The sequence below is a fragment of the Candida parapsilosis genome, contig 005809, assembly GCF_000182765.1.
Source record: "Candida parapsilosis strain CDC317 annotated contig 005809".
Classification (NCBI taxonomy): domain Eukaryota; kingdom Fungi; phylum Ascomycota; class Pichiomycetes; order Serinales; family Debaryomycetaceae; genus Lodderomyces; species Lodderomyces parapsilosis.
Window position 1 is genome coordinate 472627 of NW_023503281.1, and position 27516 is coordinate 500142.

Consider the following 27516-nt stretch of genomic DNA (forward strand, 5'->3'; position numbering starts at 1 on the left):
GGTTTTAACAGAAATGAATGTTAGTAATGGTGAGTCTCTTTATATTGTCGTCATTAAGTACTGATCAGTACAGTTATGTGGTCTATTAGTGTGAATTGAGTTGTCAGCTCAAATTTTGTCAAATCAGTATCGATTGATAATATTTGGGAGAAAGAAAATAGAAAGATTCTATTTTGGAAATAATTCGGCATACTTTCAGCAAGTTTTTGGTATCATTTACACGACTTTATCTAAATCTTATATAAACAAACATTCAAGCATGCAAACAACAATAGACAATAAAGAATTGTCGTTTTCTTGGTTTAGTGGCATAATCACTCATCATCTATGAGGGGTAACTGGCCCAATTCTAGAAACTAACTACTGCAATGCCGATTGTTTTGTAAACAAAGTAGAAGCCAAAAATTGGATGACAAACCTATATGTCTGATGGTCAAGCCACTCTGGGTATGGATTATACGAGACTCGGCAATTTCGGAGTAGCTTTGGTCACGGTACCATTCAGTCCCAGGTGTTTCTTCGTATTGCGGTCCCCAGTGTGTTCAGATTTGAACAGAATACAGGGCCAAACAACCCCTATTGGGATAGGACGGTTCCACGTACGGGTTTTGAGTTGGAAAGGGTCCACTTCAACTTCTTTTCTAACCTTATTTTGTTGCATCACCAAAAGTAACATGCGGCTTGTGTAGAATATTCTTTTCCAAAAAAAAGTTCAGCACGTGCCAAAGAAAAGATTTCTTTTTTAGTAGCGGTGTACCTACTTTATTGTGCATATTAATAATGATCTTGCATTCACTATATTTGGACTGATGATGTGGTGACCTTTTGTTCCCCGCTCCTATTCTTTACAATCACGTCGATGAGATTTGAATCACACCTGAACGCTGAAACATTCTGTACTGTGCAAGAAAGAACCAAATGTGGATATATTGTAAACAAGAGTTCTTTCTTCTTTTGGGTAGAAAAGGAGGGGAATGGTTTTGTTTGGCCGCCCCCACCCACGTTGTGCTTGCGACTCCGAGAACGAAGCAGTTCAAAGGAAAAAAAAAAAAAAAAAAAAAGGAAACAAAAGATAAAAAAAAACTCATCTACTCTCTAATTCTAACCCCCAAGCTCTACAAGAAATGTATAAATACGCCCAAAATTCTCCGGTTGTGGTGCTGGAACCCGTTTTAAAACACATACACAAACTAGAGGTTTCGGTTGATCCTGAGCCAAAAAGACTCAAATTGCAACAACAACAGCACCAACAACAACAACCTCTTCATCATCAGCTGCAACTGCAACAACCAATTACAATGTCAGCTCTGTCAGCTCAGCAACAACAACAGGGTAAACAAAGTTGCTCTTCAACCACATTGCATCACGACTCATTGAAGGGTACATTCACCCCCCTAACAACTACAAACTCTTATGATGGCTTGATTCAAAAACCAAGCACTGTATCTATGATTAATGAACAGCATTTTACCACTGGCCAACAACTGCTGGGTCATATGTATTCACAACTGCAACTGATTACAGTTAGTAGCAGCTTTGATTGTCCTTGTGGTCACTTGCATGGACCTGGACAAGGTCATCATGAAGACATTGGTGCTATTGGTTTTGCTCACTTTCCTTTGCTCAGAGGACCAGATTAGACAGAATAATGCTTAGGGAGGAAAAGTTTAATAATTGGAAATGTTTTTCAAGTTGTTCTAATTTTGGATAAAGGGAAATTTTGTCATAATGGATGGTTATTGTATAGGAAATTTTATAAACGGTAAATGTAATGGCTAGATTTTGAATATGTATTTTTTGGGAGGCTTCTAAAAATTATTATGTACTGGTAAGCTAAAGTAGCTTGAAGTTATACCATACTTGGTACCCTAAATCAGTCTTCTCGTATCCAGTGATTGAAACGGCACAATTCATCAACCCCTCGGAGTTTCTATGCATTGGTTACACAAAACAATATACTTGCAGTTCGTTTTGTTGGGTAAACACCCTCCCACTCCAACTTTAAGAACAATAAGGCTGCAACAGTCTTACAATAAATACTTGCTGTGGGTTACTTTTATCAAAGAACAAAATTGTTAAAGGAGAAAGGCAGAGGCGAACAAATTAAAGTATCACGCTTTTGTGAATAATATACGACAGGTGAATAGTACTAGATTCTGGCAATGGTTTAAAAGAGCTCAACTGGTTGCTCTTGCTGCTTTCACTACAATTAATGTCAAGCTCATTAGCACGTCCAAACTTATCTTTCTGACATCGGTTTTGAACTTCAACTTTTTGCGGGCCCCTGAAATGAATGGCATGGAACTTGCAGTTTGGCCTTGTCATTTATCCAAACTTTTTTGCTAGCCAGGTGTAGTATAGCACTATACTAAAGTACACTCATTTGGCCAATGTTGAGGTTTGTAGTCCTATCACGTGTCATATTTCCATACCCAAGTACACGCTCACATTGTAGTCATTACGTAATCAAACTCTTTTAAATTAATCCCAATTAGGAAATCAAATTGCATTTGAATTGTATACGCGTCTCACCAAATTATCAAGTAGTGAATTTTTTTTTTCTTTATCATCCACAGGTTATTCATATTTCCTTTCTTTATTCACGCTTGTTTTTCTTCTCCGTCACTAATCTACAGTCATGTCCAGTCCACCGTACAATAGCAGAACTTCACGTAGTTCAAGAAAGAGACAAAATGAACATCACGATGATGATGACGATGAAATTGTTCAAAGAGGAGGAGGAGTACCACATTCATACAATCATAGATCATCTCCGGTACATCAACCTTCATCCCCATTAGCTTCTTCACCACAGCATCATCAACAACAACAATTACCCTCATCCCCAGCTATCCCTTTTGATGCAGGTTTAGATGATGACGAAGATGAAGAAATTCGAAATGATATTGCTGACTTGAATCCCTCAGATGAAGAAGATGGTGATGATTTGATGGACAATTTGGAAAATGATTACCGAGCCAATCCAGAACAAGACCAATACGATTTAGGTGATGGAAATATTGATGATACACAAGAATATGATGAGATGGATGCGGCAACAAGAAGAAGAATTGATGAACAATTAAATCGAAGAGATGCTATTCTCAATAATGCCAATCGTTCAAGGGGTGGTGCATTTTTAGATGATGAAGAGGATGAAGATTTAGATGGAGTTGACCAGTATGGTTTGCCTATTCAAAGAAGAAGAAGAAGACAACACCAACAACAACATGATGAAGATCACGATGATATGATGGATGATATTGAGATTGATCCATTTAGTGAGGAATTGTCATTGGAGAGTTTAACCGACGTAAAAGCTCCTAGTATTACCGAATGGATCTTGCAACCAGCAGTTAGCAGGTCAATTGCACGTGAATTGAAATCGTTCTTCTTAGAATATACCGATGCTAATGGAGAATCCGTGTATGGTAATAAAATGAGAACATTGGGTGAAGTCAATGCAGAATCATTGGAGGTAAGTTACAAGGATTTAGCCGACTCTAAAGCTATATTGGCTATTTTCTTAGCCACGAGTCCTGAGGAAATGTTAAAGATATTTGATATTGTTGCTATGGAAGCAGTTGAGTTGCATTATCCAAACTACTCCCAAATTCATCAAGAAGTTCATGTTAGAATCATTGAGTATCCCACATTGTTGAATTTGCGTGATTTGAGAGAAAACAATTTGAATCAATTGGTTAAAGTGTCTGGTGTGGTTACAAGAAGAACTGGAATCTTCCCACAATTGAAATATGTTAAGTTTGATTGCCTCAAATGTGGAGTCGTTTTAGGTCCCTTCATTCAAGATTCAAATAGTGAAATGAAGATTTCATTCTGTACCAATTGTCAAAGCAAAGGCCCATTCAAGATGAACTCGGAAAAGACCTTGTACAGAAACTATCAAAGAGTAACATTACAAGAAGCACCAGGTACAGTACCAGCAGGTAGGTTGCCGAGACACAGAGAAGTGATCTTGTTATCTGATTTAGTTGATGTTGCCAAACCAGGAGAAGAGATTGAAGTTACAGGCATTTACAAAAATAATTACGATGGTAATTTGAATGCCAAAAATGGGTTCCCAGTGTTTGCCACAATCATTGAAGCTAATTCTATTAGAAGAAAAGAAAGTAGTGCATTTATGGGTGGTAACAATTTGGTTAATATTTGGACTGAAGAAGAAGAACGTGAATTCCGGAAATTATCTCGTGAACGTGGGTTGATTGACAAGATTATCTCATCCATGGCACCATCAATTTATGGCCATAAGGACATAAAGACTGCTATAGCTTGCTCATTATTTGGTGGTGTTGCCAAAAATGTCAATGGTAAGTTATCCATCAGAGGTGATATCAACGTCTTGTTACTAGGGGATCCTGGTACCGCCAAGTCACAAATATTGAAATATGTTGAAAAGACGGCTAGTCGTGCGGTGTTTGCCACTGGTCAAGGTGCATCAGCAGTTGGGTTGACTGCTTCGGTTAGAAAAGATCCCATTACACGCGAATGGACGTTGGAAGGTGGTGCATTGGTGCTTGCTGATAAAGGTACGTGTATGATTGATGAATTTGATAAGATGAATGATCAAGATCGTACATCGATTCATGAAGCTATGGAGCAACAAAGTATTTCGGTTTCAAAAGCTGGTATTGTCACTACTTTGCAAGCACGATGTGCCATTATTGCTGCTGCTAACCCTAATGGTGGTAGATACAACTCTACTTTACCCTTGTCACAAAATGTTAATTTAACCGAGCCAATTTTGTCCCGTTTTGATATCTTGTGTGTTGTTCGTGATTTGGTCAATCCTGAATCAGATGAAAGGTTGGCTAGTTTTGTAATCGACTCCCACATGAGATCCCATCCAGCCAATGCTGATGGTGTTATCAATAATGACGATGAAGAAGATATCATTGAATCCAATGCATCAGCTAAAACCAAAGATGAGAGATTGGCTGAATTGAAACAACAAAAAGAACAAGAAATTTCACCTATCCCGCAAGATTTATTGATCAAGTATATCCAATATGCTCGAGTTAAAGTACAGCCGAAATTACATCAAATGGATATGGATAAAGTTGCCAAGGTGTATGCTGATTTGAGAAAAGAAAGTATATCAACTGGATCCTTCCCTATAACTGTCCGTCATTTGGAGAGTATTTTGAGAATTGCTGAATCATTTGCCAAAATGAGATTGAGTGATTTTGTTAGTCAAAATGATTTGAATAGAGCTATTAAAGTGAGTATTGATAGTTTTGTTGGTGCTCAAAAAGTTACAGTTAAGAAACAATTACAAGCCAAATTTCAAAAATATACTTTGCCTACTAGAGCTAGGTGATGGGGTGGTTTGTGGTAATTGCCTATGGGTGGTGTTTGTTTCTTTATCTTTCTGTTCAGTTCATAGAATTAGTGTATTTAAATTTAAATTGTGTCCCAGTAAATGAGAGTCGTAGATGGAGAGGAGGAACACTTATCACCAAAATGTGCGTCATCACAATACACTGGATGCGAACCAAAGAAGGAAAAAAAAAAAAATCAATCACGTCTCTGTGAAACGCAAGGCGACATTAACTCAACGCGTTCAAAAGGCGATGTTGGATTTAGACCAGTATGTTGACTTCAGTAAATCGCACACTGTCCATTAATCTGAATACTACTAACTTTCCCTTTTTCCCCTTTTTAGGACTATAGAGCACATAAAGCAATGCAAACTAATACCAGAGTCAGACGTTGAAGAAATTTGCACACAATTAATTGATATTCTAATAGAAGAATCAAATATTCAACACCTAAACACGCCTGTCACTATATGTGGTGATATCCATGGACAACTACATGACTTGATTACGATATTTACCATTGGTGGCGATTTACCACAAACTCAATATGTATTTCTTGGTGATTTTGTTGATCGCGGATTCAACTCTTTGGAGACATTGTTGTTACTCATGACCTACAAGTTGAAGTTTCCTTCCAAGATTACGCTAATACGAGGCAACCATGAATCGCGACAGATAACTACGGTGTATGGATTCTATGACGAGTGCTTGAGAAAATACGGCTCAGTCAATGTGTGGAGGTATTGTTGTGAAGTTTTTGATTATCTAAGTCTAGGCGCAATAATCAACGGACAGAGTGGGGATAGCAAGGGTAGTGGTGATGATGGCGGGGGTGTGTTTTGTGTACATGGTGGCCTTAGCCCCGAGATTGACTCTATTGATCAAATACGAATCCTAGATCGAAAGCAAGAAGTGCCCCACGAAGGAGGCATGTGTGACCTACTATGGAGTGATCCAGAAGAAGATGTTAAAGGATGGAGTATATCGCCACGTGGAGCTGGGTTCCTTTTCGGTGAATCTGAAGTAGACAAGTTTCTACATTTAAACAACGTCGGCTTGATTGCCCGTGCTCATCAATTGGTAATGGAGGGTTATAGAGAAATGTTTGATCTGAAGTTGGTTACGGTGTGGTCAGCTCCCAATTATTGTTATCGGTGTGGCAATGTTGCCAGTGTCTTGAAGATTGATGATGGTTTAAATAGGGAGTATAAGGTGTTTGAAGCTGTTGATTATGATGAAGATGACGGCGATGGACAAGAAGGTGGGAGGAGCAAGTTCGGCGCCGGTGCATTGAACAAGAAGCCAGTGGTTGAGTATTTCTTGTAGAGAGTGTGTAGAATATAGATTGTATTACATTGTATTACATTGTACTATTAGTAAATCTTTTGTAATGAGATTGTCGTGATAGAGATTGATGATGGGAGTTGGCTAGATAATCAGCTCGAAATATGGGGCTTGTTGACACCAAATTTGAAACCAGGAGGTTGAAGTTTACATTCCGAAACTGAACATAAAGCAATGTTTTCTAATTCTGAATAAGGTAAACTTGTTTCCTCATTGGGAAGTAACCGAGAAAATGATATCCCTCTTGTTCGTGGCTAGGGCATTACGGAACAATAGGGGAAAAAGCCATTGTTTGTGTGTTGGACTAATACGATGGTTATCTGTCAAAAGTATAGACTAAACACAATCTACTGTAAACTTTGACATGAATATTTCATTGTGTCCTATTTTTGACTCAAAACGCGTGTTCAATAAAAGAAAGACACGAAATGTTTTATTTTTTCGCGACTTTGTTGAATGAGACACAAAACCCGTCAAAAAGGGTTTTGCTCGGTACTTGTTATATCCGGCAAGGTTCAGCAGCACCAAGTAGTAAAAAAATCACCAACACTACTCCTTGGGCTGACAATTTCATAATTGAATGTGGGTACATGTGGTCAATCTATTGACAGTTTTGGAATATAGGTCTTGCGTGTTCTTAGACCAAACATGTGTAGAGATCTGCCGAATGATGATGCCAAAAAGCATTCCGGGGATCAACATGAATGCGCTAGATGCGTACCACACAACATGGTCCATGTATTAGTCCAAATACCTTTCTAAAACTTCATGCATGAGGGAATAAAGTACTTCGCCTATTGCTGCATTTCAACTTCTGATGTGTACGCGCTTCATTCATGTTAACCCCACAAAAGTGAGACTTGTCCGACTTTCGTGAACGGCAAGTTCCTGTTGTGTTTCTAAATTACAACTTTGAGGAGCTTTAAAACATACTGTGCAATTGCTTCATTCCTGGATTTGTTACACTTCAGACAAGGCTTACTAGTTTGATGACGATTACGCTTAGAGGGAAGTTGACACTATACTTGCCTTCCATTTCAAACAAGCAGCCTGTGAAGGTAGTGGAGGGGCAAGAGATGTACAATTGTATTTAGCATAAGCTTTTCACTCAAGGTTTTCTAAACATTGTTCCCGAATCCGTGTCAAAAGCTTCACTGTGAGTGCCGTTGAAACAAACCTCTTATAGATCGCTTAATGTTTCCAAAGACCTTCCACTTCACCTCTATATCTATTGTTTCTCCTAATGTGTCTTGAAAAAATCCTTTGTTTGGGTCAAGCTCGGTGGATTCGGATCGAGCGGCGGGTTTATGCATCTACGATATTTCCGGCAAAATTCTCATTCGTTTTGTTGCGCAACAGTGCAGGACAATAGAAAGACAAACAAAAATTTCGTTGACGAAGTGTGCACTTATTCACAAAAGGCATCACCGTAAATGTTCACCTTCCGGAATCTCTCTACATCTTCCAATGATTTGTGAATGTAGCACTTGCTCAAGAGAAACCAGGGGGGCAAGGGGTATGCTAATAAGGAGACATCTGCATAAAGATCTACAAAAGTAAGAAATTGTGTTTACAGTTTTGTGTCTTCTTGTTTACAGCTTTTATGAATTTCTTTTTTTACAGCACTTTTTTTTTTTAGTTGTCAACAAATGCTAACATTACACAAACCTGTTGAAAGGGTAGCTCATTTGGTCGAACGAGAACGGTAGTGTACCTGTATCTTTTGGACATGAGATTATTGTTGAGAGAGGATTAGTATCCAAGTGCAACGTGCAACTTATGTGTTAGCTACACTAAGCTATTCAATCTGAGCTAGTATTTGCCAGCTATGGAAGGATTGGGTGATTGGAGAGCTGTGTTGAGCAAGACAAGAAATTTGATTATTCATTTCATACACAAAACAGAAGTACCACAATTATTGTACAATTTCGTTCAGTCGTCAATAGAAACAAGGAAACTTTTTGTACTCCCTGAAGAGCTCAGCTTGTTTGTAACCAAATATTCTCAACTAAGGGAGAGAGATAGAGAACACAAGGAAAAAAGCCTTGGGACTGAAAAATAGTCAACAAGGACAGAAAAATTAAGACGGTCATTGCACTGTTTGCAGCACCAGTGGCTTAGACGTCGGTGTTTTTTTTATTGCAAGAAACGACATATGAAAAAGCCTTCAACAAAGGTTTTATCGGAGTGATTGCTCAATCTCTTTACCAGGGCTTAACAACAAGAAATTTAAAAGTATTGGTAAACGTTTCCATCATCAATAGCATCGAATGTAAAATAGTTTTAACAGAGCAACTCTCTTCGAGCCATTGTATATCTCTATTGTTTACATCCTCTTCGTTTGGTTTGCTTGGAAAAGATTCTCGGACAATAAATTCGCTTGCACATGTAAACATCTAATATACAGTAGAAAGATGAGGAAAAAAAAACCTCACTATAAAGTCGTAAACAGAAGTTTACTATTGTTTAGAAAACAATAATACTATTTATATCGCACTCTAGCAAAAAAATTTGTCTGTCATACTACAAAGGTCTACACAAAACAAAATTCGTCGTGTTTGGTTGATTCACGACTATTGTAATCAAGAAATTACATTGTTTAACGGATAATATGATAATGTCCGCACCTTCATCCTTTTGCTGGCGCAATCGCAGTTGGAGAAAAAGATACTTGAGTTGCGCGACCCATCATATGCGTGTAGTACTCTTTCAAGTTGAAGCCATGTAAGTCATACTCTCCTTTCACCAACAAAAATAGCTCCTTATATTGGCTTAGCAAAAACAAATATTGTGACGTATTTTGAAAATCAGTTGTTGTACAAAACTGGATTTTCTCTCATTCTATTTTTTTCTTCTTCTTCTTTATATAGACTTTTGCTATACGCTAAGCGTGGGATTAGTGTTTTTGTTTACGTTGCAATTTTTAGTTTTGGTTTTTGTTACTCTTCTTCTTAATCAGATGGGATTAGAAGGAAATGATTAACAAAAGAGTACAAAGATGTGCAATAAGCTTTTCTTTAGTAAGCTAAGTAAAATTTTTAGAATAGCACAAGAAAAGTATATATTGAATTGAAAAGAACCCTTGTTTTCCTGGAAATGATTTCTGTTGGAGAGCATTCGTATAGCATAAATCCATTCACTTATTCATTCATTTATTTTTCACTTCAACCGCCGCGTCCCAACAACACATAGACACGTCGTTACGTTCATCTTTATCTTCAATTATTTTACAATCCCATAGCATTAACTGTCATAATTTCGTTGCATTCCAAAAAGCCCACATTCAACAACACATCCTATAAATGAACTTCCTCAAACTCGTATACAGCTTATTCTTTCTCCTTGCATTTAGCACAGCAAAGACTACATCGTCGTCTTCGTCGTCATCAACAATAGCTACTACAACAACCAAATCGTCACAAAGTAATACATCGGTATGGGTAACGGGGACTGATGCCAGTGGAATAACCCGTACAACGCAAAGTATATATTACCAAAGCTTCAAAAGTGCGTATACAGAAGCTGAAGAAACATATTCATCGGCATCAATTGGACTTGGTAGTATTTCCGGCGTTGTGGGCCACATCCGTACCTACGATAGAACTACTATCTCACTGGCAGGTGCAGCGGGTGCAGCAGGTGACGATGGTTTTGCTGTTGGTCGTAGTTTCATTGCATTGAATGGACTTTTCTCGTTGATTTACATACTTCTTTAATAGAGGGAGACGATTTACTAATACATACACTTGGAAGCATATTCTTTTGTAAAAAAAAGGTGCGATGAAACTCACGCCCATTTTCTTGTCCCGTAATGGAATTGCATCTCTTTTTGTGTGTCGTTCAACAAAAAACGACACTCGGGAACATATATTTTGCAAACTGCTTTTGTGTTGAAAAATGCGACGCTTTTATTTATTTTGCATTCATTTGAAATTTCTTTTTCCCTTTTGTTCTTTGTTCTTCATTGGTCCATGCAAAGCGAGATCTCATGGAACTCCGAAAATGTTTACTCAACAAAACACCACCAAACTTTGTGAAAGAAAAATCTGGCTTATGCTCTATTTCCTGGTGTTGAAGAGGATATATAATCATTGTACAGATTCAAAAATTCCGCCGAGGATAATAAAGAGTGAGTCCCGTCTTCAGGGTAAAATGAGTTACAAAACTCAAATCACGAAGTAAATAGCCCTGACCTTTACTTCGAGTTGCAGAGCGCAAAATAACTGAAATTTAAAATCAAAATGTTGGCTCCCGCTAGTTGGTAAAGAGTTGCTTTGGCTGAATTCGAAATATTAAAGGCCTTAGGGAGAAGTTCAGAAGAAATTTTAGCACTGCTCCTTGTACAACAAGATATATTTACCTCATTTCAATACAAAATTACAGTTTCCTTTACACCTAATTAAATTCACTCCTCTGTCTTCTTCACTACTTGAACATAAAAAAAACCCACATTTATCAAGTCATCAAATCACGCTAAGATGTATGCAAAAAGAAACAGCCCGCAATCAATTTTCTAATTGTGGCTGCAATTCTTTCATCACGAGGAATAGCGCAAATCGCGCTCCCTTATGATTAGAATAAATTAGGTTTGTCGCGACAAAGCGAGAATTTACATGACACAAATGACTGGTAAACAAATCTCTTATTGGCCACTCATAGCATGGACAAGAATCAAGCCAAGCTCAGCAATATAAGACCTCGGTGAAGGAGCCATTGACAAATAACTATTGAATTTCATTACCACAGCACTTCAAAGCATGCCATCGAACAAAACAGCAAAATCACCATCACCGAACACGGCAATCACCGATGACCAAGATGTTGAAGTCACTGCAACCCCACCAAATCACACCGGACCATCCTCATCATTATCGGCACTGGCTACCCCCCAACGCTCAAACACAACTGAATCTTCTCTTCTGAGGCAAAGACTGCAACAACAGCAACAGCAACAGCAACAACAACAGCAACAGCAACAACAACAACAGCAACAGCAACAACAACAATTGAGTGATCCCAACACCAAAGCTGCAAATTCACCAGTCAACTTCAACACGTCCTTTGATCTACTCGATTATAAGTCCCTCACATTGGAAAATAAAGGATCAGTAGCTCGTGATCATATGGCCAATGAACGTACTTTTTTAGCGTGGTTGCGTACTTCACTTGCGTTCATAACAATCGGCATTGGAGTCACTCAATTGTTTCGGTTAGAGAAACCAGGAACAAAAGTACACACCACTGATCGAATAATCGAATTACTAATGGATCACAAGAGTGATGATTTGAAACGATACGGGAAACCTTTGGGGTCTATATTCATAGTGTTGGGGATTTTGACATTGATTATGGGGTTCAAACGATACTTTCATGTTCAGCGGTTATTAACGAAATCCTATTATCCTGCCGCTCGATTGGGTATTGGAATATTGTTGTTTTTGATCTTGAGTGTTGTTTTGGTGACCTTGGCTTTGGTTATGCAAACATCACTACAATGAGGGAGAAGAATAAGTAGAAAAGGAATAGAGTTTAGACATACGTCATTCAATGTACATTGTAGGGAAATTGTCGTACAAAAGATTTGACCATGTGCTTTAACAACCAATTGCAAGTTCTTCATTGAGTTTTGTGGTTAATTTTCCTATTACCGCTTTTGACCCATACGATAAACACAACACTTGCCGTGAGAAAAGCACTGATAGCCTCTAAGCAAATTGGGGTCAATAAAGCAAACTTCTGTGCCAGTTGCATCTGTCTCAAATCAAAAATCAATTCGAGCATCGGGCCAAGTTTGCTTCTTGGAGGATATACTGGTCTTAATCGATGAATAAAATTGACCTTGATAAGGTAGCATGTCAACATAACCACACATTTTGCAACAAGCGGTAAGATCCATATTGTCAAGGTTGATCTTTTGAACGCCAAAGCAACGTTACTAGCTGAAGTCATATCTGCTTTTGAGGAAGTTGTAGCGATTCTCTTTTTGGTTTTGAAATAAAACAATGCTGCCAAAACGAACCACACTAGGAAGTTGAATTGTTTTAAATACGCCAAGTGTCTTGCATTCTCATAAATTGGTTGTGCCGTAGGCTCGCCGATTAACGATATAGTTTCTTGATTCAGTAACAATTGCCAAATGAATGCAGTGAAAATATCAAAGATTAGATATGTAAATGCAATGTAAACCCAGTTACGAGGAATGTTCCCATAGTTGACTGATTTACCGTTGTAGTAGTATAAAACACCGAACCCCATTGAAAGTAATAGCGCAAGATACGATTTAAGCCCAACGTAAAACTGTTTTGCAAGTACAGCAATAGGTTCTAAAGCCAAAACGGTTTGGGAAATTTGGTAAGTAGCAACGAAATTGTTTTCAATTAACAATTGTATGAAGTCAATTGAGAAAGCAACAATAAATGAAGCCAAAGTCCAGAACACAAACGTCTTTGCTATAGCTTCTACTGGGCTTATTTTTTTAGGAGCTTCCCAATCCTTGCGTATTATTACGTAGTAAGTGATTGTTGCAAGTAATGATAAGGCAATTGTGAGTATTGTCTTGAGGGTGGCAAAGTATAAATAATGTGGATAGCTCAAATTACCGTAATGCTGTTTAAAGTCCACTGGCAATACAAAGTCAAGCTTCTTCTCAGAGTTGGGGACGATGTAGACACAATAAATATTAGAAACAGGTACAGGAAATAGAACTTCTTTGTCAATAACACCACTCCAAAATATCAATTCATCTTCAGTATGTGCCCCACTTTTCTTAACATTGAATAGCCCGTCTTTGTTCATCATCTCCTGGTACAAATCTGGTTTTTTTGTAAAATACAACTCAAAGAATTTTTGAACATTAGGAAAATGGTAATCAAGTATTATTTCAGGTGGGAAAATGAACCCGAAGATTTCGTATTGTGAAATAGACTCATCAGCAAGTAAGCGGATATATGAACCATTGGGTCTGTTTGTGGATGTATGGACGTAGCGACAAACTTCATTCTCTGTATAGTTGAGCACAGTTGGTTGATGCCGTAAGGCAAAGACATGAGAGGTGAGCAATAGCAAAGGCGCAATGAGGCTGAAAGCTGTAATGTGCATATTCAGAAAACGATTAGTTTCCGCTTCTTGAAACTATAGGTAGCTTAAAGAAATAAGACGTGGGAACGTATAGTGTTAGTTCGTGTGCGGTGAGTAGCTTTCAAACTTGTCCAATTGAACCTACTAAATTTTGTTCACGCCATATGCATGAACTATTGGACCAATATCGAATACACGACCTAAAATAGGTGATAAGGGTTAACAAAAGATATTTAGAATAAAAGATTGACGATTGGAGATAGAAGAAGTGATACTTACAAAAGGACTGATTTTAATGAGTATAATAGTATAGAGTGAGGATGAGGTAGGCAACAATATATACATTCTACGTATTACATATCTTGATTCGCGTACTTTGTCGAAATCTTGGCATGTTGTTCTCTTCGGACCGGAATCTAAATTTTGCTCGCAGAGATATAAAAACACCACAAAAGTACAAAACTTTAATCTACTGGCCTCATGTGCCATGTGTCGGATGAAACCCATAGATTGAGTGATGAACACTATGAGATGATTTTTCGTTGACAAATGATCTTCGTTACACCAAGTTGAGTCCAAACATTGATAGTTGTACCGTTCCCAATTTTCAAATCTTCATATGACTGAAGTCGTCTGGGACTGATTTGGAGCTCTCGTGTGCAATCACTAATAGTGAATTAGTAGTACATTGAAAAGAGAATCAACAAACAACTTCACTTGTCTAGAGATAGAAACTTAGGATTTGGTGCTAATTATAGTTTGCACAAACAAAGACATCTGGTCCAACTCAGTAAAGTTTCGAGACCAGCCTCTAGATCAATGCGTTTAAGTTGATCGTGAAGAGATGGTTTAGAAAGGAACTGATGTTCAACCTTTCTTGTGACGTTATTTCAAGCAAGCGTACTTTATTTACCACTCATCGGTTTTGAATTCGAGCTGCTTTGTTGAGGAGCAAAAGAGAAAAGAATCAAATAAATGGGTATACACAGAACCTTAGTCGCTCTATTCGCTCAACTCTTTAAAAGTCATATAGCTTCCACTAAAGTAGTGTATTCGAATTTCACTATTATGTAGGTAAATATGCCGGCATCGTGGTCTGCCTACGTTTTGCACCCATAACATTTTCTTTTATTCATAAAGTTCAGTGTCACAAAGTTGAAAAGACAGCTTTGTCACCTGATCTTAGGGCTCTTGACCTACACTACTATATTTTGTACAGTATTGCACGCCCCCATATATTCAGTCACCTCTCGCCCTGTCACCAAAGGAAGAAAAAAAAATTTGAGATTCGTCAGCATCACCAAAGTCATATCCATATACAACAAATCACGTCAAAATGGTATGTCAAGAATGACCGAAACAGGATACGATTATGCGATAGAGATGGAGTGAACGAACAAGCAAACTCTTGGAATTCAGTCAACTAGAGAGAAGTGATAAGGAGCAAACCGGTGATCTCAAACAACAGCAACTAACACCATTTTTGTGAGTGGAATCACTAACCAAGTGATAAAGCTACAAAATATATATATCAACAACGTCCCAAATAATTAATACAAGGAAATAACGATCACATCAAGCAAACGGTGGCCATCATTTTTAAATTATTTTCTACGAGATACACTTGAATCAATTGAAAAGCATTGTTGTCCATCTCTATCAGAAGTATCCTTTGCAAGCTTCATCATTCAATACTAACAATCTATTTTTCAGGGAAAAGTTCACGGTTCATTAGCTCGTGCTGGTAAAGTTAAGTCACAAACCCCAAAAGTTGAAAAACAAGATAAGCCAAAGAGACCTCAAGGTAGAGCTTACATGAGATTGAAGTACACTAGAAGATTTGTCAACGTCACTTTGACCAACGGTAAGAGAAAGATGAATGCTCAATCTGCTTAGATAAACGAAAAAGAAAAATTGCGTTGAAATCTGTTGTATTTTATCTATATAAATTTGGTTTAATGGGTTCGATGAGTTTAATATATACATAAAATTCGAACAATGGTAATTAATTGTAGATGAGAGGCTATGGGACAAGTTTACAGGGTCTGTTGGCTTGGAGATTTTATTGTCCTCTATACAGTATTCTCTACCATCGCGGGATCAAAAAGTATGAATATACTCTTGACCTAACTTCAGCAGTCTCTTCATCTTCAACAAACATCGGAGTCATGTTGATCATGTCAATCCTTTCAGCTTTGAAATCATATTCTTCACAAGTTTGAAAAAATTTCAAATCTTCATCAAGTAGATGAGCCCGATGTGGACTGAATACAACAAGACATTTCCCAGTCGACTTTAGTGATTGACGGCATGCAGATAGTAACTTGTGATGTTCAGTATGATTGAAAATAAGATCTGATAGTATAATCAAGTCGAATTTCTCATCTTCCTTTAGATCGCGTGTTTCTTCATCGCCATAAAGCGCTTCTTTGACATTGTTGCCCCATATATACCCCTTCACTTTATAATCTGATATCTGAGGTACTTTCTGTGACAACTCTCCAAAACTGTATTCGATATGGTTGATCAAATCGGGATCAGGATAATCAGTCGCAATTACTTCCTTTGCTCCATTAACAACACAAACTAATGAAGGTAAAGCAGCTGCCGCCCCCAATTCCAAAATACGTTTTCCCTCAACTAGCTCAGTTGCGTGTTTATCCAAATAATCAGCAGTAAATATACCAGCATTCCAAAGCATGTGACCCCATAAGGGTGATTTTCCAACTAACTTCATTCGAATCTGTTTTGGTTCAGCATGGGACACTTTGCGGTCGTAAGTGGCATAATGTGATTCCGGTGGTGGTGGCAAGAAGCCTTCTGGTTCTTCAAATATGTTTGCATCAATGGATAACTCGTCATCGGACATGATGCTGGACGAGCTATGTAAGTGTAGTGGAAGAAAGATGATTTCGATTCAAATGATTGAAAAAAAATTGTTACATCATTGAGATGCTGCAAGTGTACCAGCTGTGCTGGAACCGAGATTTAACGACGTGATCGCTTGCATACTCGACAACACAACTCCATCAGTTGGTATCAATACCAGAATCGACCATTTGAGAAAGCAACTTCTTTTCAATCGAATCGCATCATAATCTCTATACAATCAAATCTCCGAATCTACATCCATCCTCATCATCAAAACGAGAAGACAAAAAAAAGAATCCACAATCACCAACGATAACATATCACCAGTAATTGACTCATTCTCAATGTCTCGACCTAGGAAATGGGCAGATGTGTCAATAGATTTGATCAAAGACCCAGACAACTTTGAATTATGGCAACAGCTAATCGCATCAGCAGAATACAATGATAGGAGAGGGATAGCGAAATCAACCCCACCACCTCAACTACAAACACTACGAATATCATATGCTAGGTTTTTAGCCAAGTATCCATTCATGTACAAGTACTGGATACGATATGCTGAATGGGAATTCAAATTGGTTGATGTTGACGCCGCTGTGAAAGTTTATGAAAATGCATTCCAACATTTACAATACTGCATTGAATTATGGGTCAATTATTTACAATTTCGAATAAATACAATCACGAATAATGTCGATCAAATTTTAGGTCTTTTTGAAAAAGCAAGGAGGTTAATTGGACTTCATTTTTACAGTTATGAGTTCTATACTCTATACTTGTCATTTCTTGAAAGTTATGCCACTGAAGAGAATCAATTCAAAAGGAAATACTATACGTTATTGAGACTTATCCTTGAGGTGCCCTTGTATCATTATGAATATTTTTACAAAAAGTTCTTTGAATTGATCAATCAATTTGCAAGTGACTCGAAACACCATCTGGAATTGAAATATCTTGTTCCTGTTATCGACCTACAACGAAATGTGAAAAACTTGCCACAACAATTGAAAAAGATTTTTACTGATGCATACATCACAACACAATACAAAGTGTACGAGCTATACCACTTTGAAAAACGGTTCAAACGACACTACAACGATGTTAAACTCATTTCTCGACAGCAACTAGATTCATGGTTACAGTTTTTCGACTTCTTGGAATTGAAAAAGTACCCACAACTGTACATTGAGATGAATTATTGGCGGTATATATATATTGCTTCCAATTATCAAGAATCATGGATTAATTTTGCTAATTATTCAATCTACTATAAAAATTTTAATCTGGCTCGACATGTCTTGATTCGAGGTTGGAGATATCTTGGTGATTATACAATCTTGATCAAATTGATTGATTTGGAAGTGTTTTTGAAGCAATTCCACCGAGCTAAAGATTTGATTGTTGATTATTTAAAATACAATGTATCCGTCCCTATTCCAATTTACGAAAAATTGATTAGCATTGAAAGGCTTTTCAATGATGATGATGATCATATACTCAGTTTGTTCAAGTTGATTATTAAAGACACGCAAATTGATTGGTTTTTCAATGTCTTGACTTATTATTCCATTGACAATCAGAAAAAGTTGGCATTTCTTGAACAAATGAAGGAGTTCAAGGGGAAAAAGTATTATGACAACACAATGAAGTTGCTTTCGGGAGAGCTTGACAAGGAGGAACAATCTGCTCCAAATTTCACTCAAATGTACGAGGAGTTACTACATTCAGTATAGCTTTGGCGTCATTACACTCATATTCATTCCAAGTACAAATTAATCAGAGCAACTAATAAGTACCAACTAACCAAAATCATACCCAAAGTCCGATCAAATTTCCATTTCTTTGCTGGTAAATAAATTAAAATAAACACAACAGTTGCAATCAATGCTGTAGTACTTAGTATCACACTGGATTTCAAATCAAATTTGATTGCACCTCCATGAGGGGTTTTTTGTATGACCAAAAACCCATTGAATCCAATCCCCAACAATATGATGAGCAAAGGGGTGCCTAAACATGAATTGATACCCAATATGGGATTAATCTTTGTTGCCAATGTTATATTTGTAATGACATCGTTTATAGAATTGCTGATTGAAAATACAAGTAGTCCGAGAATATAATCGGATATTTTCCAAATGAGACCTAAATTTTTCAAAATTTGTAAGATGTAGATTGAAATGTTTGAAATTATAATTAAACTGTTTAATGTGCCGACAAGGGAGACAATTATGATTTTGGTGTTGATGTTGATGAACCGTTTCAAGTATAATACGATGGGGATTGATATTGTTACAATGGGTAATAATATTTGTAAGTTGATGTGGGTGAATTGGTAGTTAAAAAGCAATGGAGTTACATATAGGTACCATGTAGGTAAGTACTTGTTCTGACGTAATTGTGCTTTCCATTGAGAATCCTCCAACTCCACATATCGATAAAATGGTATTAGGAAAATGAAAATAAAGTCGATAAAGTTGCAAATGTAGTGAAATGTCAATGTCATTATTCGCTTTGGTAGGGCCACTGGTGTATGTGAATGCAGCGATTGTCTTGAACACGAACGAGATTGAGGACGCGATAATGGTTGCGGTGAACCAGGATAGTGGTCTTTGGGGATATAATGCACCGACAAATAATCAACCGCTTCAGGATCATTATCATCACCCCGGATTTCTTCCCCTTCTTCCATTGTATCAATAATGGGAAATACTTGACTTGGTACCGCGGGAGATATTGGAGTTGGTGAAGTCATTGTACTAACTGGTAAAGGAGAAGCAGCTCTTGAACCAAATGGGGATGGGCACGGAGAGCCCCTTGGTGAGTTTTTTGGCGATGCACTTCTTGAAATCGATCTAACTGATCCATAACCATGTTCATCATTCGATATGATATCCAATGCATCTTCAACATTGTAAGGCTGTTCAATAATATGTTGGCATCCTTCATCATTATCACCATCACCATAACCACCGTCATAATACTCAATCAACAACTCTTCATCAAAATCACGTAGTTTTTCTTTATCAAATATGCTCAAAAATACAACATAAGCCACATAAACCAAACACATGATTATACATTCTAATTGATTGATTTTCCCATCTGACAAGACATATGCAAATAGCACCAATACGGTCAAAATCCACCCCAAGTCAATAATCAATATCTTGGGATGTTCCACTTTGAAACCTTTTGTTAAAACAGCGATAGATCCAATAATGATAGTAAACATAATCAATATACTACCCATTAATTGTCCAATAACTAAATTCGAATTCCCTTGGCTCAAAGCAATATGGTAATTAATCAAATCAGCTACGGAATTAGTCAATGGAATCAAAATGAAACTCAAAATTTGATTATTCAACCCCAACCTCATTGTCAATTCATTTAAGTTACGGAATAAGTAATTGGAAACTAAGATGCTAAGTGACAATAAAATGAGACACAATGTGAATAGTATAGATGATGAAATGAATATTAATGAAGCAATGTTGTGAAACTGACAATAATATAATTGGGCAAGTTTGAAATAAGTGGAATCACAATTGTGCTCAATATAGGAACAATAATTCAAATGCGGTTTTGCCGGAAATGAACATTGGTTAGAATCGTCGTCTGTGTTTGTCGATCTAGTTGTGAATACGTCAAACGCTGTTGTTTGGCCAACAAGGCAAGCAGTAATGAGTAGTATTAATGTAGCTTTCAGTTGCTGCTGGAATAGGTAATGAGGTAGTTTCATACCGGCGGCTAATTTCAAATAAAAAAAGGTTACTTTCTATGGTTCTAGTATAGTTTCATATCCCTTATTCAGTAGTAAAATGAAAAGAAAGCAGTTGGTATGAATATGTATAAATATGGACTGGGTGTTTCTATTTATGTCATTCCTCTTTCTCTATCTTTTTCTGCAATAGGTGTAGTTATTTTTAAATAATTGATGATTGATAGATAGATTGAATTTTTTCGTATTGTGCAAGTTGTGTTAAATTTAGAAAAGTCTCTCTCTTTGTTTGCTATCGGATCGAATCGAGAATCATACAACAGTTACTCAATAATATTAAAGTATAAGCCACCAACGGCTTTACTTAGACACAAACTAATACCGGTGACACTCACACCCTCCTCAAACAGAGGGCCTTTCGTGGTATGTCAAAATGGGCCCAGTGTAAGTCTTTCAATAAATTCCAAGAAATATATCTTATGCACCACTAAATGAGTCTTAGATTGCATGCATTTACGATTTTGTGATTATTGCACGTGATCTCTAAAAGCACTTGGACTGTTTATTTCAGCTATGCATCTATATACTAACCACCTCTCTCTTCTCGCTCTCCTCCCACTACTTTAGCTCGTGTTCATACTTGGCGTATTCTTCCCTTTTTAAGATATCCTTAGCAATACTAATATCCAACTCAATATCTTTAATCAAAGCTTCCTTTGTTGTATAATTCAATTCTGGTCTAATATAACCCAACACCACGTATTCCAAATCAGCACCATAGAAATCAGAAGTAAACTTGTGTATAATATGTATTTCAGCAGCTTTGGTCTTGTTGTGATAAAACGGATTCCATCCAATGGACATCACCATTGGCCATACCGTCGATAAATCAGTCTTGCATAGTTTGTTGCCATGATTGAATACGACATCTTGTCCGTCAGGTCTTTGTTCTGTGGAGTCGCTTTGTTGTGGATGTGGGTGGATCTTGCACCAACCGTAGTAGATACCAGTAGGTAAATTATTGAGTTGGTCATTGACGGGGATGTTGGCGGTGGGGATGCCCAACTCACTTGAACCTCGACCAAAGCCTGAAACGATGGAGGATTTGTGACATATTGGGTATGGTGGTTGTGGAGTGTCGGGTACTATCGTCTCTGGTCTAGTCATATGTAATAGGAATTTTAGTTTTGCAGTTTGTAATAGAGAAACTGTGGGTTTTTGATTTGAAAAAGTTGGACAAGTCTTTTTTTTTTTTTTTCTTTTTCTCGTTGTCGTAAATCCCCATAATCGCAACATCAAAACTTTACTAATTCATTACTACAATAACCATAAACCTCACAGTAGATTTCTCTCTTTCAACTATACACTATACTATACTAGATACTGTCTCTCTCTCTCTAAGAAAACTTCTTTTCCAATTGTTCCAACAAAGTAGCAGCATCTTTTCCAAAAGATCTGATACCTTGAGACAATTTTTCAGTAGCCATGGCATCTTCATTCAAGGCCAATCTGAAAGCTGATTCATCATTGATGTATGAAACTTTTTCAATTGATTCATTCTTGGCATCAGCTGCATCCAAGACTTTTGGAACCTTGTCATTAGAATTGTACAATTCTTCCAACAATTTTGGAGCAATAGTCAAGAAATCGCAACCAGCTAAAGCTTTAATTTCACCAGTGTTTCTGAATGAAGCACCCATAACAATAGTCTTGTAACCGTACTTCTTGTAGTAGTTGTAGATTTCCTTCACTGATTTGACACCTGGGTCAGTTTCTGCAGTATAAGTTTCACCGGTTGCAGCCTTGTACCAGTCCAAGATTCTACCAACAAATGGAGAAATCAAAGTGACTTGAGCTTCGGCACAAGCAACTGCTTGTGGGAATGAAAACAACAAGGTCAAGTTACAGTGAACACCATGTTCCTTTTCCAATTCTCTAGCAGCTTGAATACCTTCCCAAGTGGAAGCGATCTTGATCAAAATTCTATCCTTGTCAATGCCTTGTGATTTGTACAAGTCAATCAATGATAAAGCCTTTTTGATGGTGGCTTCCTTGTCAAATGACAATCTAGCATCAACTTCAGTAGAAACTCTACCAGGAACAATATCCAAGATTCTCTTACCAAATTCAATCAATAATCTGTCCAAAGCAATTTCAGCTTTCTCCTTTGGGTTCGATCCTTTATCTTCGGCGTATTTAACAGCAACATCTATGACATCAGCATAGTCTGGGTTCTTAGTAGCAGCCAAGATCAATGATGGGTTGGTTGTGGCATCTTGTGGTTTGTACTTTGCGATTTGTTCAAATTCACCGGTATCGGTAACAATAACAGTACCAGTAGCTTTCAATTGTTCTAATGAGTTTGAAGACATTGTATAGGGTGAATATATGAGTTCTTTGTAGGTTGAGTTTGTATAATCAATCAATTGACGTCGAGAAAAGAAAAAGATGTCGAAATTGTGTTGTGTTGCAGGAAGAATCGGGAATTTTTCAATGGTATTTATATGTTGCTTTTGTCATCCATTGGATTGTTGGGAAAAATTAAGTCTGGGCCACTGCGTGCCCTTTTGATTTTCTGTTTGTCGCCCTTTTTGCGTTCAAAACAATTAAATTATACCGGAGATGATGAAAGTATATATTGGGTAACAATTACAAGTTTTTTTTTGTTGAGAGTGGAGGGAACTTGCTTTGTAAACGGATGACGGCTAGCATGGGGTTACAGTGGTATGGATGTCGCTATGGATGTCGCTATGGATGGTGTAAATCTATGTTGTAGAACTAGATCAGTATATTGATGACCTCTCATAAAGCGCTTTAATTTAGAATACTGCTCGGAGATTGTAAATTACACATATTTTTGTCATATTACATACACATCACAACTAATACTACTACCACAACCACCACTGTGTAATAAACCACCATTAAAACTTTAAAATTGCTATCAATTAGTAATGAATGTAAAGTGCAACAAAAGAAACAAAATCTGAGACATCAAAATTTGCAATACATAGATCAGATTGATTGCAGAGCCTAACGGTAAGAAAGATCATTCTCTGCGTAGCTTCCCCCTCGTCATACTTTTGTTCTGTTTCCCCCACCCGTAGTTTCGTTGCCCAACTCTCCGGAAAATTAATAAACCAAAAGCTTTAAATAAACCGGAAAAAGAAACTAAAAGTAGTGTAAATTGATACAAGAAAAAAATAAGAATAACTCTAGTAAGCACGTGTCACCGGTGTTTCATCTCCGACGAAAAAAAAAAAAAAAGAAATGGCTGAAATTTGCGGTTGTTGCTACCAATTACTCTACGACATTAGACTTTTGCATGTGATAATTTGTCTTTTAACATTTGGTACATGATGTTTAAATGTGTGTGTATAGCCAACAAAAAATCTGGTAAGCATCTTCCCTACATTTATAAATGAAACATTGATTGCTCTTCTTTCAAGACTTTATCACAAACATCACTCTTCTCGACTTCTACGCCACTTGAATCAACTTACAACAACTGTTCATTTCCTTGAGATCTGACTAGACTTTGTTAGACTTCGTCATTTGTTATTTTTCTTTTTTTTTTTTTTATTTTTTGCAACACAATCATCAATTTACCCCAATTGGACCAAAACATCAACAAAACCCACCAACAACCAACAACCAACAACCAACGGAAAGAGCTTGTTGAAATCAAACCACACATTCACACGCAACTACTCAATAACAAACGCAACAGATCTCAATCAGACACACAATGGTGGTTAGATCGTTAATATATGGAGTTATCGACAAAGTTCCTGTTGTCAACAACATAAACCATTTTATTCAAGAACGACTGCAAATGACAGATGCATCAAGTACCAGTTCATCAGACTCGAATAGTGACGATGCCGACTCAGATGAAATGACTGATGATGAGAACTTGCAAGAAGTTGTACTTCCACAATCACCGAAACAAAAGATTCATGCCAAGATCATTAGAAATAGAACAAATTCACCAGTGTTGGACCCACAGTTAGTGGAACAGGGTGAACTAAATGCATTATTCGACTCTCCAACCAAAAAAAGGGTAAGCGCAGTGGACAAAAGCCACATCAAGCCTGTTTCAGCCAGATTATCGAAACGCAAAGCTGAAAAAGTGGAAAAGATTGAAACCCCTGATTTAGATACTTTAACGAGTCCAACATTGGTAGATGAAAGTGATCTGGTATCAACGCCACAACAAACTGCGTTATCCTCATTTAGTGAACAACAAAGAGGATCAGCTAAAGAAGGCAAGAAATATCATGTTGAACAATACATGAATGATCAAAATAGCAAGTTTAACGAGTTGATAACTAACAATATTGGAGCTGTATTAAAGGAAGATGATGACGAAGAACAAGAAGAAGAGCTGGACAATATTGTGTTCAACTACAATAAAGATTTAAACCCCGGCGTGGCTTTATTGTCCATGGTTTATGACAATCGAAAAGTCATTGCTTCTTCAGTTTACAAATATGGAAAACAACAAGTTAGTTCAAGATTGCCATATATTCCGTTCATAAATCCCAAGAAGGTGGTAACTCAAGAAGAAACTAATGAGTATCTTGTAGGAAATAAGCAAGAAAGGTTATCGAGTCCATTTGCATCACCACTTCTTGGGAAAGCATTGATGACATTGGACAGTTCGCGAGCAGTTACAAAACTACAACAAGATGAAGAGATTAGTGTTGATTTAAGTCAACAAAACATCCTAGATCAACAGAAATTTGATCAATTAATGACCAACCTTGATGATGAAGTTAAAATCGACATTTTCTTGGATTCATTGGATGAAAAAACCAAAATCAACTTGTTACATCTGTTGCGCAAGGATTTAAACATGTATAATGATCAAGATGCCACACTATCACCCCAATCAGCAGTTAAAACCCTTTACTATAATGAAAACATCTCCACTATAGACAAGGTGCAAATATTCATCATTATATCAGTCAAGCTATTCATCACTGGTATTAAGTTGTTCATACCGATAACCAGATACTTGGTGTACAAATTCCAACAAAATCAAATGTACATATTCAATGCTAAAAACATGAATAAATTTTTCAATTTTTTGATCAAGTTTATGAATTATCTTGATTTGAAATTGAATGATAATCAACAATTGATTAATCAGTTATCGAAACAGGATTATGTCAAAACGGAAGAAAACATTGAAGAAATGTTTAATGATTTCAACAAGAGAACAAAGCTGTATTTCAAACCAAAATATTTCAAGGACAAGTTTATTGCCAAGGATGATTATGTTAAACGAGGAATGTTTGATTTGGTAATGAAGAATGTGGTTAGTGATGGAGAAGAAGAAGAGGATGAGGAAGTTGAAGTAGCAGCAAGAAAGATGGTTAAGAATTATGAACAAGATCCCAACTATGCTATGTATTTCACTGGTAAATCAATTGATTCATCAGCAAGAGAAAGTGAAACTGGAAGTTTTATTGACGAGGAAGATGAAGTGGATGATTATGAGAAGGATGAAGAAGGGGAAGAAGAGAGTGATGCGTATGCTACTGCAACTAGTAAACGATCTGGCTCCTTTTCAGATGCTAGTCGCCAATCTAGTTTTTCACGTCAAAGGAAATACATGAGATACTAAAAGGATGTGTTCACCATCTCTGGAAGTTTTGTGTGCTTAATCCTTTTGAAACTTCTGTTCTTACAGGGAGAAGGTCTTTTTTTTTAATGTTTGCTACGATTAGTTGATGTGTTTATGATATTTTTTGGGTTTGTCATGGTGCAAAGAGGTTTTGCCTTACTATTGAAGGTTGATGACGGGGGAGGGGTGTTGCTGTTTTTTGTTTGCTAGATTAGACATTTGTTTTACTATTTAGAATGTAAATTAGATACATCATTGATTTCAATGTAATTGAGCTTCTAGAAAGGATTAAGGAGAGTTGTCCTTCTTCAGTAATGTCTTTTGTTTTCTTATTTTCTGTGAAACTGCTGCAAAATTTCCAAAAAAATAAAAAAGAAAAAGAGAAGCCAATTGAATTGACATATTCTCGAAAAAAAACAAAAAACGTTTCTTTAATAACACAGCAAACATAAGAGAGATATCGATATACGTTTCCGTATGTTTATTGATTGCTCTTCATGATTAACATCATGTCAAATCAAGAAAGCAAGCAATGAAGAGTAGAGTATTGACAGAATTAATCTGTTATCTATTTGATATTTTGATCTAAAGTCTTTTGGTAAGACCGCATATAAAGATTGATGTGGATGTGACATTTTTTGTCCTATTTTTTGTCAGACACTGAAATTAGATAGTGGAGAAAACTGTCTTGATCACACCAGATCTCGCTCGATTTCGATGCAGATTTAGGATATTGGTCTGCCATTGATTGTGGTGGAGCTCAATAGATATGGCGCAAGGACCAATCTGTCAATTGACCTCTTATTTGGCAGAAAGAAGACGAAAGAGCGAAAGTACGTTTGGCTGTCACAATTTCAGGCTTTCCTTTGACAAAGTGTTGAATTTATTTCAAATGAACAGACAGACAGTTTCTTCAAAACATTTTAGTGCAAATGGAACTGGATACTCTACGACAAAGATGAGGGGTAAAAAGTGGGTTCTAAGCTGTTGCGTAGATCTAGAGCAGGCACTACAGCCTTCAAGACGAACCGTCACAGTACTCAGTTTGTCCAATTAGCAATGGTCTGAGCAGCTCAATTTGATGTGGGTATCGAATTGTCTTTGGTTTCGTGACGTGTCCTTAATTCAGAATAAATTGTCTTGAACTGTATGACATTGAGAATTTAACTACATTGGGAAAATTGTGTTGCACTCTTGCACTACCATTAACCAGACACAGACCCACACACACATAGTAAAACTTTCCCCTATTTGTAGGTTAATTTTGCTCTTTTGCTAATTTCTGCCCCAGTTACACTACCTTTTTACATAGTTAAGAAATATTGTCTGCATATTTGACTATTGATGTTTCTGTTCCACTCTTCATTTAAAAGGAAACACAAATTTCCTTCTGGTCATTCAAAAAACTTCTTTTGTCAATTTCTTTTTTTTTTTTTTTCTCACTTCTTTTCCAACCAATCAAAATTTCAATTCGCTCAATTTCCCAATCTTTTTCCTTTCCTCCTTTTGAAAACTAAAACAACCAA

General features: G+C 37.0%; 13 protein-coding genes across 13 annotated transcripts; 8 read left to right on the forward strand and 5 right to left on the reverse strand. All coding sequences in view use genetic code 12, as the record gives it.

Moving 5' to 3' along the window:
* Positions 1-1124: 1124 nt before the first annotated feature.
* CPAR2_202490 (uncharacterized protein) lies at positions 1125-1640 on the forward strand (the record flags this gene model as incomplete). The annotated part of the gene is made up of 1 exon (XM_036809107.1): positions 1125-1640. One exon carries the CDS (start codon positions 1125-1127, stop codon positions 1638-1640), a length of 516 nt encoding a protein of 171 aa, XP_036665776.1.
* A 998-nt stretch (positions 1641-2638) lies between these two features.
* On the forward strand, positions 2639-5338 carry MCM2 (MCM DNA helicase complex subunit; the record flags this gene model as incomplete). The annotated part of the gene is made up of 1 exon (XM_036809108.1): positions 2639-5338. The coding sequence occupies one exon, from the start codon at positions 2639-2641 to the stop codon at positions 5336-5338; it is 2700 nt and encodes an 899-aa protein (XP_036665777.1).
* Positions 5339-5591: 253 nt separating this feature from the next.
* Positions 5592-6665, forward strand: PPH3 (phosphoprotein phosphatase PP4 catalytic subunit; the record flags this gene model as incomplete). Its single annotated transcript, XM_036809109.1, has 2 exons — positions 5592-5608; positions 5684-6665. 2 exons carry the CDS (start codon positions 5592-5594, stop codon positions 6663-6665), a joined length of 999 nt encoding a protein of 332 aa, XP_036665778.1.
* Positions 6666-9985: 3320 nt separating this feature from the next.
* On the forward strand, positions 9986-10399 carry KRE1 (Kre1p; the record flags this gene model as incomplete). The annotated part of the gene is made up of 1 exon (XM_036809110.1): positions 9986-10399. One exon carries the CDS (start codon positions 9986-9988, stop codon positions 10397-10399), a length of 414 nt encoding a protein of 137 aa, XP_036665779.1.
* A 1041-nt stretch (positions 10400-11440) lies between these two features.
* On the forward strand, positions 11441-12181 carry CPAR2_202530 (uncharacterized protein; the record flags this gene model as incomplete). Its single annotated transcript, XM_036809111.1, has 1 exon — positions 11441-12181. The coding sequence occupies one exon, from the start codon at positions 11441-11443 to the stop codon at positions 12179-12181; it is 741 nt and encodes a 246-aa protein (XP_036665780.1).
* A 118-nt stretch (positions 12182-12299) lies between these two features.
* On the reverse strand, positions 12300-13781 carry CPAR2_202540 (uncharacterized protein; the record flags this gene model as incomplete). The annotated part of the gene is made up of 1 exon (XM_036809112.1): positions 12300-13781. The coding sequence occupies one exon, from the start codon at positions 13779-13781 to the stop codon at positions 12300-12302; it is 1482 nt and encodes a 493-aa protein (XP_036665781.1).
* A 1315-nt stretch (positions 13782-15096) lies between these two features.
* RPS30 (40S ribosomal protein eS30) lies at positions 15097-15656 on the forward strand (the record flags this gene model as incomplete). The annotated part of the gene is made up of 2 exons (XM_036809114.1): positions 15097-15099; positions 15474-15656. The coding sequence occupies 2 exons, from the start codon at positions 15097-15099 to the stop codon at positions 15654-15656; spliced, it is 186 nt and encodes a 61-aa protein (XP_036665782.1).
* Positions 15657-15846: 190 nt separating this feature from the next.
* CPAR2_202560 (S-adenosylmethionine-dependent methyltransferase) lies at positions 15847-16629 on the reverse strand (the record flags this gene model as incomplete). The annotated part of the gene is made up of 1 exon (XM_036809115.1): positions 15847-16629. The coding sequence occupies one exon, from the start codon at positions 16627-16629 to the stop codon at positions 15847-15849; it is 783 nt and encodes a 260-aa protein (XP_036665783.1).
* Positions 16630-16975: 346 nt separating this feature from the next.
* On the forward strand, positions 16976-18367 carry PRP42 (mRNA splicing protein; the record flags this gene model as incomplete). Its single annotated transcript, XM_036809116.1, has 1 exon — positions 16976-18367. One exon carries the CDS (start codon positions 16976-16978, stop codon positions 18365-18367), a length of 1392 nt encoding a protein of 463 aa, XP_036665784.1.
* Positions 18368-18390: 23 nt separating this feature from the next.
* Positions 18391-20016, reverse strand: CPAR2_202580 (uncharacterized protein; the record flags this gene model as incomplete). The annotated part of the gene is made up of 1 exon (XM_036809117.1): positions 18391-20016. The coding sequence occupies one exon, from the start codon at positions 20014-20016 to the stop codon at positions 18391-18393; it is 1626 nt and encodes a 541-aa protein (XP_036665785.1).
* A 960-nt stretch (positions 20017-20976) lies between these two features.
* Positions 20977-21525, reverse strand: CPAR2_202590 (riboflavin kinase; the record flags this gene model as incomplete). Its single annotated transcript, XM_036809118.1, has 1 exon — positions 20977-21525. One exon carries the CDS (start codon positions 21523-21525, stop codon positions 20977-20979), a length of 549 nt encoding a protein of 182 aa, XP_036665786.1.
* Positions 21526-21755: 230 nt separating this feature from the next.
* On the reverse strand, positions 21756-22730 carry TAL1 (sedoheptulose-7-phosphate:D-glyceraldehyde-3-phosphate transaldolase; the record flags this gene model as incomplete). The annotated part of the gene is made up of 1 exon (XM_036809119.1): positions 21756-22730. One exon carries the CDS (start codon positions 22728-22730, stop codon positions 21756-21758), a length of 975 nt encoding a protein of 324 aa, XP_036665787.1.
* Positions 22731-24106: 1376 nt separating this feature from the next.
* Positions 24107-25990, forward strand: CPAR2_202610 (uncharacterized protein; the record flags this gene model as incomplete). Its single annotated transcript, XM_036809120.1, has 1 exon — positions 24107-25990. One exon carries the CDS (start codon positions 24107-24109, stop codon positions 25988-25990), a length of 1884 nt encoding a protein of 627 aa, XP_036665788.1.
* Positions 25991-27516: the final 1526 nt, after the last annotated feature.